The following is a 16,179-nucleotide window of genomic DNA, read 5'->3' on the forward strand; positions in this document are numbered from 1 at the left end:
TAATTTATCTTTTAATTTAGAATAGTCTTCCTCTCCTCTTTTTTCTCTTTTCTATCTTTCATGATATGGACATACTTTGACGAGTCCAGGCCTGTTGTCTTGTAGCATCTCCTACAATATAGATTTGTGTGATCGTTTTCTCATAAAAGTTAAACATGTTTGTAGGAAAAAAACACATGTGTATATGCTATGCATTCCTGTTGATTTTCCCATATATGTTATATTTTCCCATATGAGACCTTGCTCACACAGACCATCTCTTTAATTACTGCCCTTCCCCCACCACATCTTTACAAGGCTCTGTTCAATATTTAATCTTGTCTAGGTGATTTCCCTAATGCCCTCTATCCTGAAATAATCTTTCTTTTTTTTTAAAAAAAAAAAATATATTTTATTGATTTTTTACAGAGAGGAAGAGAGAGGGATAGAGAGTTAGAAACATCGATGAGAGAGAATCATCGATCAGCTGCCTCTTGCACACCCCCTACTGGGGATGTGCCCGCAACCAAGGTACATGCCCTTGACCGGAATCGAACCTGGGACCCTTGAGTCCGCAGGCCGACGCTCTATCCACTGAGCCAAACCGGTTTCGGCCTGAAATAATCTTTCAATATCCAAAATACTTTAGCTTTTCTTTTCTTATTAGAATTTACAAATTTTTGTTTGTATTATTATTTTTATTTATTCACATATTTTACTTTACCTTCTCTCCAATGAAATCCTCCTAAGGGCAGACCTAATTTATCTAGATTTCCTGTAATCTAGCATGTTGGTTCACAAAGTAGGCAATCAATATATATAGTTGAGTGAATGACAAGATAGATGAATAAATGAATGAAAATGTTATCTCTATTTTCTGAGATACAGTGAGTTGGTTAAAATATTTCTTTAAAAGGTTAAAATAATTTCTTTATAAGTGTATTTCTGCACCCAGAATAGTCTACTTAATTAAAAAAATAAGAATTTAGTTTTAATAAAAATAAAATATGTATATTATATGCCTTGGTATAAGCTGTTTTAAAAAGCAACTTGCTAAGCATTGAGGGAAGCCTTTCAATCTGGACAGTTCATTCTTTCAGTTTGGAAAATAGTCTTATATTATTTTTCTTATATTATTTTTTTAAAATAATTTCTTCTTTTGCAATTTTCTTTTCCCTCTGGAATAAAGAACTATGTCAAACATTGAAACTTCTGGATTAATCCTCTACAACTCTTACCTTTTCTTTCATATTTTCTATCTTTTACTTTCTAAACTATTTCCTTCTAACCTATTATTGATCTTTATTTAAAATTTGGAAGTCGTGTTTTTAATTTTCAAGAGTTTTGTTTTTTGAGTGGTCTTTTTAACAGCATCCATTTATTGTTTTATGGATGTGATACCTTTTTAAATCTTTGGAAATATTGATTAAACTTATTTTCTTCTGTTCCCTGCACTAACTGTTTAAACTTTCTTTAAGTGTTCTTATTTCTATCTTGGTCTTTCCCTCATTCACATTAAAGGCATTTTAAATATTAAATATAGAAATCTCTGTGTGCTGAAAAGCTGATTGGAAACTCTGTGTATATGAGCAATGTTTGCCAACTGCCAGGATGGCTATAGGTTACTTGAATGTTGAGTTAGGCATTATAATGTGAAAACTCCCAAATGCCAAAACATGGAGGTCTCTTTTTCTGACATCATTCAGTTTCTTTAGAAAAGAACCGTTCAGTTTTTGTTTTGGTTTGGGTTTTTTTTTTGTGTGTGTGTGTTTGTTTGTTTTGGCCTGGGGAGTAACTTCTCATTGCTGAAATGTCACTAGGCAAAGGGGTGTGTGTGTGTTTTGCTCCTGATTCAGAGTTTTAGCTTGACCTCCTATGTTTTTACACCCTCATCTCACTCCTTCCCTCTGTAGCCTATGAATCAGCACCCAAAGCCTCAATTTCATCCTGTTGCATCAGTTAACCCTCATCTCCCATCTATATTCCATCTGCCAGAATTTTCTTAAAATCCCTAACCCTTTGATGGACTCTCCTGTCTTCTTGTCATGGGTTTATATGTTCTTTTTATTTTTGTTTTATCATGATTTTGGTGGAATCTTGAGAAAGAGAGGAGATAAATACAAGAAAATATTTTTTTAAGATATTGATTCCAAATAAATCAATTTGTCATCTTTAATCAGACTGTGTGCTTAATTTTAAAAGTGTTTGTGTGATAAGCTTCCTCCTCTGTAAATTTGGCCTTATGAATAGGGCAAATCTTCTGCTTAGAAGATTAAAGAAGTGATTCCCTATGTGATTATGGGAGTAAGGTTCAGACAACCTTGGGTGGTTTCAAGTTTCCTACTGAGTAATCTGGACAAGGGGAAAGTACTAAAGATACTGCATAGGGAAGTATGAGATCAACTCTCTCTTTATGACTTCAGAAGGCTGGTTACTTATTTGCTGCTGGGATAAGATAAATGGTCAAATAATTGGAGAAGTTCTACAAACCACTTGTCAAGTTAAGCTTTATTCTGCCGCCAACTCTTGCTCCCATGCATGTCTGAACCTTTGGTTACCTTAGATTTCCATCACCCGGGCAGGCCCCTCCTGAGCCCGACTCATCTACAAAACATTTCCCCTTTGAGCTCTATGGCATTGGCTGGTTACTCACACCACGGATTCCTCAGGATTGGTTGGAACTGCAAATAAAACACTGTTTGCCCATCATCAAGCTGATAAGGGACAGCATAAATACACACAAGTTCCTCTTCTCTGCATATAATGTGAAGTATCTGCTCTCTTCCTTCCTCCTACCATTTTCATGCAAGACCCGGGGAAGAAACGCGGTCTCTGGCCGAAAGGAGAATTCATGAAAAGCTTGAAATGGGCCTGTCGAGTTCTAAAAATCCCAAAGTCAAGCAAGCCCAGATTCTTCTTCTGGGACTGGACTCTGCTGGGAAGTCCACCGTCCTGTATAAATTAAAGCTCGCTAAGGATATCGTGACCCTGCCCACCGTAGGGTTCAACGTGGAGATGCTGGAGCTGGGGAAGCGCCTTTCCTTCACGGTGTGGGATGTCGGCGGCCAGGAGAGAATGAGGGCCGCGTGGGACTGGTACTGCGAGCGTGCCGACGGGCTGGTGTACGTTGTGGACAGCACGGACCGAGAGCGACTGGAGGACTCCAGGAGGGAGTTTGAGCGCCTTCTGAAGAATGAGCACATTAAAAACGTGCCGGTGGTCCTGCTGGCCAATAAACAGGATAAGCCGGGCGCTCTGACCGCGGAGGACGTCACCCGGCTGTTCAAGGTGAAGAAGCTCTGCTGTGACCGCAGCTGGTACGTGCAGCCCTGCTGTGCCGTCACCGGGGATGGGCTGGCCGAGGGCTTCCGCAAACTGACCGAGTTCGTGAAGAGCTACATGAAAGCACGGGCAGACACGTTCGCCTTCTTCAAGCAGAACTGAGGTCCAAGCAGGGGAAGACGAAGTTGAAAGGGTAATTTTTTTTTTTTTCCCTTTCTCTCCATGCCGAGTGAGAAAAGAAAGTTGCTGAGATGGCAAACTTTTTTTTTTTTTCCTGAGATGGTCTTTCACCCAAATTAAGTTAAATAAATCATAATAATAGCTATAAAATATTATTTTTGGCCAGTCACTTTAGCAGACTGTGGTAATAATCATTGAGAATGAAAAATCTACTATTTTGTGCATGTTGAGTGGTTCAGAATAATTATATTTGGGACCAAATACATTATGGCTTTATTATTTTTATATGACTACTAAGTAAACTGTCTGCTCATAGAGCCAGAATTCTTTCAGGTTGTTTTCAGCTGTTTCCACCACACTCCTCTGTAATAGTTGGATGGTGTTAAAAAAAAAAAATCAACTTTAAATTATAGAGAGGAAAAAGTTTGATGTTACCATTTTGTAAATCCCTATCTATTCCCTATATAAAATTTCTCTTCTGGATTCCTGCCAGCTTTTTGAAACCTATTGCTGGGAATTTTGAATCAAACAATGAACTGCTAATTTACCGGAGGCTGTGTTCCCTCATAGGTGGCAGAAGTTTGTATCTTAAAGCTCTGGGGATCAGGATAACACCTTAGAGTTTAGGGCAAGGCCTGGGATTTAGCTCAGCTTGAGCTGCGGCCCCAAGACCGGCTTCAGTATAATTCAGCAAAACAATCATTACTTGAGAACTGTGTACAGCTCACTGTACTGATCAAACAGGAATGAGAGCCAGACTTTGCTCACAGTGGGTAACGACATAAAGCTAATCAGTAGAAAAGGACAATGAGTGCTTTGTGATATAACAGGAGAGACACTTTCTGACCTGGAAAAACAGGAAGTGCTTCATGCAGGAAGTGGTATTTAAGAGGGCACCCAACTCCTGGGACCCCACAAAGTTATAGGTTAGTCACTGGAAGTTCCCATCATGAGGAGACTCTCTAGAGATGCCATGGGGGGGCGGGGGGCGGGCAGGAAGAGTGAAAGAACTAGAGATTGAATTGGAATTCCCCTGAGAGTCTCAGAATGCCTAAGGAGGCCCTGGTACTAACTATTTCATCCTACCCCACCTTTAACAAGGCTCATTTGGGCTAGAACAGTGGTCGGCAAACTCATTAGTCAACAGAGCCAAATATCAACAGTACAACGATTGAAATTTCTTTTGAGAGCCGAAAACCGACTTTTGCGCATGGGCCACGAAGTTTCAATCGCACTGTACGTGTGCGCCCGCACGTGGTGTTTTGTGGAAGAGCCACACTCAAGGAGCCAAAGAGCCACATGTGGCTTGCAAGCCGCGGTTTGCCGACCACTGGGCTAGAAGAAGGCTTCAAACCTCCATGGCAGACCCTGGGACTCCAAATCTTAATGTCACAGAGAGAAATAAAGGTATAATAAAATAAGGGTGCCAGGCCCTAGATTCCTTTCTTGGTTTTCTTCTCTTATCTTGGCCATGATTTGTTTAGCAAATATCTGAGCAGCTACTTTTGTGCTATGTGGTAGCAATTCAAATAATAACATAGGCATACACATAATACTAGTTACCATTGGTTGAATACTTGGGTGTGTTCTATAAACACTTTCATACATCTTCTCATTTAATGTTCACGACTGCCCTGAGAGGAATAGGAGTTACCTCAATTTTACAGATGGGAGTACTGAGACTAAACAAGGTTAAACAACAACAACCACAACCACAAAAAAAAAAAAAAAAGACTTAGTATTTTAACTAAGGAGTGGCAGAGCCAAGATTAAAATTTAGCTGTGTCTAACTTCAAGACCTGTGCTGTTAATTGCCATGATATTGTTTTATAAGTCAGGTTTGGTCTCTGTCCTCAATGAGCTTACAAGACACAATTAAGAATAAATCCAGGCTAAATTAAAAATAGAACTACCATATGATCCAGCAAGCCCACTTTTGGGTATATATTCAAAAAAATGAAATTGCTCTCTCAAAGAGATATCTCTACTGTCATGTTCAGTCCAGCATTATTTACAGTAGCCAAGACATGGAAACAACCTACGTGTCTGTTGATGGATGGATAAAGAAAATGTGGTATATACACACCATGGAATTTATTCAGCCACAAAAAAGAAGGAAATCCTGCCATTTGCAATGACATGGATAAAATGGGAAGTCATTATGCTAAGTGAAATAAGCCAGACCGAGAAAGACAAGTACTATATGATCTCCCTTACATGTAGAATCTTAAAAAGCCAAATTCATAGTAACAGAGCAGATTGGCAGTTGTCAGGAGCTGGTGGAGGTGGGAGGATGGGGAGAGATTGCTCAAAGGCACAAACTTTCGCATAAGATGGGTAATTTCTGAGGATCTAATGTACAGCATGGTGACCATAGTTAATAATACTGAATAACATACTTGAAATTTGCTAAGAGAATACATTTGAAGCATTTCCCCCCCAACACACACACACAAAAGTTAACTATGAGGTGATGTTAATTAACTTGAGTGTACGAATCCTTTTACAACATATATCAAATCATCAAGTTGTATACTTCAATATATTACTATATGTGAAATATAAAATGTATTTTGTCAATTATACTTCAGTAAATCTGTGGGGGGAAAGACTAAATCCAGGCCAACATATGGTATTTTTATAAGAAGTTTCTTTGAAAAAACAAGCCAGACAGAATAAATTGAGTATAATAACAGAGTATAAGAAAAATGCTGAAAGACTGTGGAAAAGAGTTTCTGATTTTAGGAAGACCTCTGGGTAGTAGCAATGTTAAATGCTTAATAGCAGAGTTTTCCCAAAGTTTCACAAAATGATTAAAACCTCAAGAAATGCATTTTTAAAGAATATGCATCATCCCTTAATATTTTCCCTATGTGTTTTTAAAAAATCTTCTTAATCTTAAAACTAGGAGTCACTAACTTATGTCTATAGAAAATGTCTAAATAGAAAATGTGTCCTGAGATTTTGGTAGTTTGAATTGTCAAGTCCCTTGTGGCCCAGTCTTAGCATAATATATAAAATTCAGAGAAACTGAAAAAATATTGAAAGCAAATAAAACCTTCACTTCAGAAAGCTCTAGGTGTGTGTGGTGGGTGTAGTGGACAGATGTACTCTTTAGAGCAAAACTTATAAAGTAGCTCTTTTCTATCTGTCATTTCAACATCCCTCTTCCATTCAGTGGCTATACCTCAACATCTCTACTAATATTTCTCAGAAACTTGAGCACTTTCATGCTGTTTCCCCTTTCTTCCCTGAGACCAAATTTATTTTCTTCCATCAGTCATTTGCTTTCTTTTCAATGTAAATTTTACCAGTCTTTCTTTGGTATTTCCCTCCTGCTTTCCTAGTATTTTCTCCTCCCAAACACGCGCGCGCGCGCACACACACACACACACACACACACACACACACCCCTTCACTCTGATCTACTAATAAAGCTCCAAACTGAGGGAAGAAGAAAAGGTTAGGTGGACAATAGCAAAATATTGCTTAGCAGGTGAGAAGAAAGAGGCTGTGAATAGACATGCCTTGATATTTATTATTGTCATACATTTTATTCTTTGTTATCTATATGTAATAAAGCAAAACTTTAAAAATATTTTTTATTGTGTTTTGTTTTTAGAGAGAGAGGAAGGGAGAGAAACATCAATGTGAGAGCAAAACATCGATCAGCTGCCTCCTGAACATCTCCTGGGGATCAAGCCTGCAATCCTGACAGGGAATCGAACCCGAGACCTTTCAAGTGCATGGGATGATGCTCAACCAACTGAGCCACACTGGCCAGGGCAAAGCAAAACTGTTAATTTATCAAAATAAAATACTGACATGGATCTACAACAACCAAAAGCAGAACACTTCTGAAATGTTCCTTGTTTAAAGATTTAAAGAGCCTGAAAGGAAATATCAGTTAAGTATTTCTAGCTAACGTTCTAAGTATTCCCAGGTGGAAAAAAAGAAATCCCTCCAGGGCATAAGAATAAAGAATGGCAAATAAATAAAGCAGCAGCAGTGACTGACATATGTTAAAATTAATTTGTCAGTTTAAAAAGCTGATGTTTGGACTTGATCTTTTGCTGCAAGCAGGCTGGTGTTGACGCCGGAAGACTGTGTGAAAAATGTGGTGGCTAGTGTGTGACCTGTGACTCCGATGTGCACATATGTGAAGAGTGAAACTGTGGCTCCTCTCGGGGCTGTGTGATCTGTGGAGGCCCTGGAATCTGCTGCCCATCATTATAACGAGTGCGCCATCCAGGAGAAAGATAGAGATGGTTGCCCAAAGACCGTCAATTTGGGGAGCTCTGAGACAGATGTCTTCTATGGATACAAAAAAATAGGGCTTCAAGAAGAGGTGATTGGTGCACGGCCTCTTCCTCCCCATCTACTACCAGCAGAAAGGTGGGGAGAGCAGAACATCGCCCGAATGGCCTGGCAGGACACTGGCACCTTCCCACCCTTCTGTCTCCTCTTATCCAGATAAAGTGGTGGGAATGGAAAGGACTCTTCACAGACCACTCTGCAGACTGTACCAGAGAAGGAAATGATAGATTCATTCATGGTTTTTCTTGAATTCAAAAACAAGACTGTTTTCCACACTGATAAGTCCTCTCTGTACCAAGAACCTCTAAAACAGGAATATCATTTCAATCTTCTGTTTGAAAGAACTGACTACGATGTGTTCTTACAGCAGCTCTGATGGTGGTTGTCCTTGACGAAACATCTGCAGTGTGGTGGGGAGCTCTCAGAACAACAAATGTGGGCATTTAAACTTGTAACATGTACCAGGTAGTGCTGGTCCATGTTATTTTTCTTCTAAGAGATTGGTAACCCTTTCTTTTTCTATTGTATTAATAAATGTAATCATTTTCTGGTAGTCAGCCACTGTCCCCATTAAACACACACACACACACACACACACACACACACACACACACACACACACACACTCATGTTTTCATTATGTTCTGATGATGAACAAGTTGGTTTCTGCTAAAACAAGGAAGACCGGGAATTAATTTCAGATGGAGAGTCCTGAAGTTCTTGTCCCTTGTAAGTGGCAAGGAGAGACAATCCACAGAGGCTGCAGTGCAGTGAGTGGGTGGAGGAACAGCCCAAAGACAACGTCTGGAGGGCTCTTGTAGACCCTGTGATTGGCTGCTTTTGTTTGCATGAGCTCTCTCTCCAGAGAGAGACCACGATATGGAAAGAAGACGGAGGGACTTCTCCTTTGGTGGCTAATGATTATTTAACATAATTTGGGATATAGGGTCACAGGGGTTTCAGTCCACCAGCTTTTTAACATGATATTAACTATGAGCAAACTGAATTGCGTCAAGCACAAGAAAGCACATTTTACCTTGAAAGTGCCACACAAACACTAAAGTTGGTTATTATGTGACTTAACCATATGAGTAGTATTTTTCACAAATATTACCTCATTTTGTTCTTGTCAAGTCTCATAACGGATCTCATAACAAATATCAACACTATTTTAACAATATGAGGAACTGATTGAGAAGTTACTGAATCTAGTCCTCTTATTTCCAAGATTTAAAAACATGTAACTTTTACCATACAATGGGTTTTATAATAATGCGGCACATACCACATTACCATTAAATTTCTCTGTTTTATAACCAAGTGGGACTGGTGAGAGTATTTCCTGAACCCCAAACCTAGGAGCCATCTTCCTTTTTTCCTCATATCTCACATCTATCAGCAAACTGTGGTACCTCTCCCTTTAAAATACATTTCCCTCTGGCCATTTCTCAGTCCCCACTGCTACCACCGGACCACCATCCATTCTCAGCTGGATGGCTGCATTCTCCACACAGAATTCTGCAGGAGGTCTAAAATGAAAGTTAGATCACATTGCTGCCCTGCCTTAAAACCCTCTCTTTACTTCTTACTCTGTCTTGTACCTGCCTCCTATATTTCCCACCTCTCTCCCTCTCCAGCCACACTTGCCTTAATGTGCCGGTATCACTTCTAATTTGTTACAGCCTCAGGGCCCTTAAACTTACTGTTTCCTCAGTTTAGAATATACTTTCCTGAGGCCTTCAAATGGTTCAGGCTTTATATGCTTCAGGGCTCCAAATGTGCAGAGGTGTACCTGAATCCTTCTCTAAATGGACCTCCTCCTCCTTGCCACTCAATACCTGTTTATCCCGCTTCATTGTTTTTTTTCACAGCTTTTATCATAGCTTCAGTTTATTATTATTATTTATTCCATGTTTCTTTCCCTCCCTAGCAGGTAAGCTCCTTGGGAGTGGGGACTTGGTTCACTCTTGAATCCTAGAATAGTACTGAGGATGTTAAAGATCCTTAAAGGATATTTGTAGAACAAATGAGTGAATGGTCTGGATCTACTGCATTTGGTTATATGACTTTTAATTTAGAATATTTAAAATGAGGTGTTCTCAGGATCCCAGGCTGCCTCTCAGGATGGAGTATTGATCCAATCATGGAGAGTAAAAAGAATATCGCATTTGGGTTGACAGCCTTATTCTAACCTCAGGAGCATGTATGTGCTGTGCTGAGAAGAACATGGGCTTTGGAGACAGAAGTGGTTGGGAATTCTGGTTGCCTCTGGTTTTGGCTATTACTTCACCTCTGAGAGTCTCCGTTTTTTCTACTAGAACAAGAAATCAGTTTTTATTGTATTAAGCCATGGAAATTTGGAGGCTGTTCCAGTCATCACTGTTAATTACCCTAATAAATTAGGACCATGGGCCTTGCTCCTCCCGTATGTCTGGAAACCCTCCTTTTCCTCATAAATCCCCTCTTCCCTAGACCCATTCTAGGATCTTCATTGGACTCCTCCAAGAACAGGAAGGCAAAAAAATTTTTGCCTCAACTTTGTATTTTGAAAATTTACAAACCTTCAGAAAACTTGAAAAAAGAGTAAAACTAACACTGATGTGATTTTCACTTAAATTAACCAATTATAACAATTTTGCCATATTTGAGCACACTCACCTCTCTCTACATACAGACACACACACAAATGCAGTAATTCTGACACTTCCCACCTAAATACTTCATCATCCATCTCCTTAGAATGGACCTTCTGTTATATAACCACAGTATCATTCTTACACATAAAATGTTAAGCATTAAATATCATCTCATAGTCTATAGTCAAATCCCCCCAAGTAGAATTTATTTATAGAATTTATTTGATCCACGATCTATTGCATTTGGTTATATCACTTTTAATTTAAAATATTTTCTCTGCCTTTTCCTGTTGTTTTTTTTCATGACCTAGAAATTTTGAAGAGCCCAGGCCAGATAATTTAAAGACTATCCAGCAGTCTGAATTTGTCTGATTGTTTCTTCATGATTAAATTCAGGTTAAACATTTTTTACCAGAATATTGCCCAGGTGATGGTATACTTCCCACTGCATCCATTTAGGAGTCTCTTAGTGTCCGTTTGTCCCTTTATTGATGATGTGAAATTTGACCACTTCCTTTATGATAGGGTTGACTAGATTGCCCCAAGGTAAAAACATAAACATAAAGCCACTGTTAAACATTGTTGAGCTTAGTTAAAAAAAAACAACAACAAAAAAACAGGTCATGAATTATAACACATTGAATAAATAAAAACAAAAACTGGCCATGGCCGGTGTGGCTCAGTTGGTTGAGTATAGTCCCATGTACCAAGAGGTCACAGGTTCGTTTTCCAGGAGGGGGCTTGTAGGAGGCAAGCAATCAGTGTTTCTCTCTCATTGATGCCTCTCTCTTTCTCGCTCTCTCAAATCAATAAAAACATATTTTAAAAAAGAAGAAAATTAAAAAACAAAAACTATAAATTCATTTAATAAATATCATTAACAATATAAGAATACAAAAAGAAAAGGTATGGGGAAGGGGAAAGGAAAACTCTTTTATACAGAAAAAATGTGGAGGGCATGATAAATTGGAAAGCCACTATTTTGCAACTGCAATGTAATAGCTAACCTTGGGTAAACACATCTTATTTATATAATAAGATCACACAATGATTTCCTGAAATATCTTTTGGCTCTTCTGTGACCTAGGATTAACAAACCTTTGAAATGAAAAGCCTTGATCAGATAAAGGAAAAGCTAGGGGATCCTTCTTTTTGTATATTTTTCCTTTCTCCCAAAGCTGAAAAAGTCACCATTTACAAGTCTAAGATGAGAAGATTTCCAGTTTTCTGACCTTGGGTTCTTTTAATCTTTTGTCATGAGGCTACAAGGTATATTGGAACTACCTGCTAAAGGAGGCTTCATTGTAAACAAAATTGAAGACAAATGTCAAATTGTGAGTTAATATTTATAATATATATGATAGATAAAAATCGAATGTCCCTAATATAAACCTTATATTGTTTTATATTGCTAAAGCACTAGAGAAAAAATATCCTGTTTAGTCTGTTGAGCTAGATAGTGTCTGATTTCCAGCCTAAAGCACATATTTTCAGAGCAGAGTAAAGCCTCCCAATGTTTCCTTGATTTCTTTCTAAGAGAACAGGCTAGAGTAGAAGTCCATAATAATGTTGCTCCAACTCAGGGTAGGGTCACCATTTCATCCTGCTATGTCTGATCAGTCCATTGTACACCTATTGGCCTGGTATAAATGTTAATAGTACTCCCTTTCACTCTCCAAAGTGTCTAAGTTTGGGCTACAAATGGTTTCTCTACTTCTAGGAGACCCCTGATGCTTTTTAAGAAGACTTCATTTGGTTGATGTTGAAGGGTAAATGCCGAACTGGAGAGAGGAGCAAGAAAAGACTGGAATGTGATAGGCAGAATAATGATCCCCCCTAGGATGTCCTTGTTTTAATCCCTGGTTGTTACCTCACAGAGCAAAAGGAAAAGTGATTAAGTAGGTTGAAGTAGAAAGATTAGCTTGGATTATCCAGTTGAGCCCAATCTAATTACATGGAATCTTTAAAATTGGAGAAACTTTCCTGGCCAAGTTATTAGTTAGAGGAAGAAGGGACTATAAAAGAATGCTCAGAGAGATGCAACATTGCGGACTTTGAAGATGGAATAAAGGAATCATAAGGAATGTGGGCAGCCTCTAGTGGCTCAAAAAAGTAAGGAAACAGATTCTCCCCTAGAGCCTCCAGAAAGGAATACAGCTCTGCCAACATCTACAGAACTGTGAATTTGTGTTGTTTGAAGCCATTAATTGTGTGGTAATTTGTTATAGCAGTAACAGGAAACTAATACATGGAATTGACAGCATTTCTAATGAACCTTGAAGGGTTCAATAAGTCATCCATTCATTTAACAAATATTTCAGTTCTAAGATATCCCTGACCCAATGGTAAATAAGATGAACTTCTCAAGGATGACATGAAATATTAACAAGCTCAGGGTAGTAAACCAGGATATGTAAATATGGATGAAGGATATCCCAGGTTGAAGGGATGGCATGGTTGAAGGTTCAGGCAGGGGTTGGAAAGTATATAGATTAAGGCTGTAAATAGCCAGTAGTACAGTTTGGCTGGACCATAAAATGAATGGGAGAGAAGAAATAGAAGTGCAGTTTGGACTTTATCCTTCAAGCAATGGGAAGATACTGAAAGTTTTAATGCAGGGAAGGGGACATAACCACATCTGTGTTTTACAGAGATACCTCTGCTATACCACTGGGAAAGAAACCAAATTTGGTTTTGCTCACTATGTAGGTACTTATCAATCAGAAGAGGCTAGCTTATGCTGTGGTAATCAACAATCCCAAAAGTCTATGCCTCAAGACAAAAGAAGTTTCTCTTTCCCATGCTACATGTCCATCATGGGTCAACATGGGGGATCTGCTCTTTTTTTTTCTCTGAACATAATATTTTAATGTATTAATTTGAAAGTGCTCGATAGCATAAAAATTTTAAGGCAAAAGAGAAAGAACATAGCAAGAAGCTATTTAAACTATTTTTTGTGACCATTAGCTAAATATGTTAGTTGGATCTTTGAGAGTTTTCACATGAATGCACAGAAGTTCATACTCTACTATTACATATGCCTGTATTTGAACAAAAGATAACCAATTTCCCCTTAAGCCAGAACATGGAGTTGAGTTTATTAACTGAACCAAGTGCCATGGGAATAGGAGAGCTTAGGTCAAAGAGTAGTGACTAGTGCCAGAGGTCAAGAACATATTACTGTATTCGCTTTCTTGGCTTCAAAGAGTACTAAGAAGGCATTACAAGTGCCAAGCCTATACAACAGCCAAGAGAAGCTGGTAGAAGAGAGGGGTGCTAAGGTTGTTCTTGGACATGAAGAGGGAAAGGGATTGCACATTCTCCAAATGACCTCTATTTTCACATTGGTGAAGCTGACTCTGTCCTCAGCACTCATCAGCAAACTGGTCACAGAGTTTTTATTTTCTCATAGGGATTGGGATTGTTCTGTGTCTAAAAACTGTTTCTTGTTTTTGATGAGATGAGATGTGCTTTTTTTCTTCTTTTCTCCTCCCCCTCCCAGTGCGCCCCCCGCCCCCATTACTTTTAAGCAACTGGGAGCTGAGAGCCTAAAGAAGAAGGTTCTCTTTTCATGGGCAATTGTGCGACTTTATACATGGTGCTGGGCCAGGCCCTGGGGATGAAGGGCAACATCCTGGCCACAGGAGCTAGTCCCCTTGGCATCCACAACGGCATTCTCACAAGGGCCACGGCCTGCAGAAGCATCCATGAGGCTGTGTCTATCGGACGCCTTCATGGGAAGTGGATAGCAAAAAAGAGAAAGCCAGAGAAAGAGAGTGACATAAGGGACTTCTGCTGAGGACACATAACACACAAATCTGGTACGTTCAGAAAATACAGACATTAATAGGAACTGTACTATTTTTTCCTACATGGATCAAGATAGATTTCCCATTTCCTGTTCATTTGGGTAACTGCTTGGACGGTATCTTGTAAATGTGAATGCCAGGTCAGGGTTAGGTGCAGAGTTAAATTAAATCGTTTATTTTGAAAACTGACATCATGTCAACATTAGCCGTGAATATGTATATGGTTTAAAAAACATTTAATAGTTTAGCTGACCTATAACTTAAGATGGTTCCCGATGAAGGAGATAAATAAATTATATGGGAAGTTAAGACTTAGGGGAAGAGGCAAGAAAACGTAAGAGAATGGAAATCTAGGTAACCCAGTGGACACTTCATGTCACCACTGAGGGTCATTATTAGAAATAGGATGCCTCTGCTCACTTTAATCAGGGATGCAGGCTGAGGAAGCTATCACCATTTCGTGTTAAAATAAAACCAGTTTAGTCATTAATTTAGCTTAATTATCAACCACTGTGAAGACACTTTTTCACTATGTAAATAAACTGCTTACCCCTGAGCCTCATTCCATGTTTTGGTCTGAGTGCTACAAGGTTGCAAACTGTCTCTTTAGTGTGTGCACAATGCATTTTTACCAGTAACTCATTGGCTTTCCTTTGGCTCTTTCTGAACCTTTGGCATTGGAAAGTTGCCTGTTGCTGGGCCAGAGGGAAAAAAGCTCTGGAGCGCCTCAAAGTGGCAATTAATTACAAGCTGTGTCTGAAAGTAACCCATCCCATCCACTTTTATCTCATTGATCCCCGGGTCCCCCTAAGTGGGCAGAAGGAGTAAAATTGGCAACGTTTGGTGATGCTTCATGACTAAACATCAATAAATATTCATTGGACAAATGAATCAATTGGAAGGGGTAGGTTAGAGGTCATTTGATGAAGTCTTATCTTGTGGAAATAGAGAACAGGAAGCAAAAGGAGACGGGAGTCAGTGACTAATCAGATGTGCAGGACGTGAAAGAGCAGTCTGATTTTCAGTCCGGACTGCAGGAAGGGTGATGCCAGTAAAACACACACACACACACACACACACACACACACACACACACACACACACACTGAGATAAGGCGGGCATTTGGATGTGTGCCTACGCGTGTGGTTAGTAGAGTGCAGCTGAGACACCTACATTTTCTCACCTTTTGCTGGGTAAACTGCAATCTCGGCTTCAGGCCTTTTGCTCTGCACACAAACTGTTTCTCTTTTGTGTCGAGGCGCTGGGACCCGTCTGGAAAGCAGAATCGGTCGCTGTTCTGGGGTGGATGGCCAGACCCACCACAGGAACGCAGGATGTGAGGCGCTTTACGTGAATCAACTCACTACATTTTGTAATATATGGTTATATATTTACGGTGAAGAGAACTAGCAGATTGTCTGGAACGCAGCTCTGCTGGGTCACCTGGTGCAGATCACTTCGCTGCTCTGAGCCTTAGCTCTTTCCATGTTAAAAGCTGAATACCACCTACACCGAGTTTTGTGAGGATGTGGGGAGGAAGGGCCGAGAGTCCGATAGCGCGCACACCACCCCGACCTCCCCTCGCACCTGCCGGGGACTGAGAACCAAAGGCAGGGTCTGGGGTGGGGATGGGAATGGGGGTGGGAGTGGAATTGGGGCTGGGGCTGGGACTTAGCCCCGCCCCTGGCCGCGCAGAGAGATGACGTCAGCCAACCCCTCTCCACTCACCTGGAGCCGCCGGGAGCCGAAAAAAAAAAAACTAGACTCCGTTGGCGGCTCGCGCGAAGTGCTGACGTCACGCCATTCGCAGCCTCCGCTGCGCGCTGACGTCACCGCGGGCGTCCTTGCCCTCCTGGATTCTGACGCTAGTTTGCTAGACGGACAGGTGTGTGTGGAGAGAGGTGGGGCTTTCCTGAAGTCAGTGTGACGTCAGCTAGTAGGGAACGATGGCTTTGGCCTCCTGTGTCTGGAACAA

General features: G+C 40.1%; 1 protein-coding gene across 1 annotated transcript; it reads left to right on the top strand.

Moving 5' to 3' along the window:
* Positions 1–2,346: 2,346 nt before the first annotated feature.
* On the top strand, positions 2,347–8,320 carry ARL14 (ARF like GTPase 14). The gene is made up of 2 exons (XM_079766962.1): positions 2,347–3,454; positions 7,064–8,320. Exon 1 carries the CDS (start codon positions 2,845–2,847, stop codon positions 3,421–3,423), a length of 579 nt encoding a protein of 192 aa, XP_079623088.1. The 5' UTR covers positions 2,347–2,844; the 3' UTR covers positions 3,424–3,454; positions 7,064–8,320.
* Positions 8,321–16,179: the final 7,859 nt, after the last annotated feature.

The sequence above is a fragment of the Cnephaeus nilssonii genome (genome assembly GCF_951640355.1).
Source record: "Cnephaeus nilssonii genome assembly, chromosome: 3".
NCBI classification, from domain to species: domain Eukaryota; kingdom Metazoa; phylum Chordata; class Mammalia; order Chiroptera; family Vespertilionidae; genus Cnephaeus; species Cnephaeus nilssonii.

What these genes read in the sequence shown, in the direction of transcription:
- ARL14 (XM_079766962.1), top strand. Translation starts at nt 2,845, where the DNA reads ATGGGCCTGTCGAGTTCTAAAAATCCCAAAGTCAAGCAAGCCCAGATT.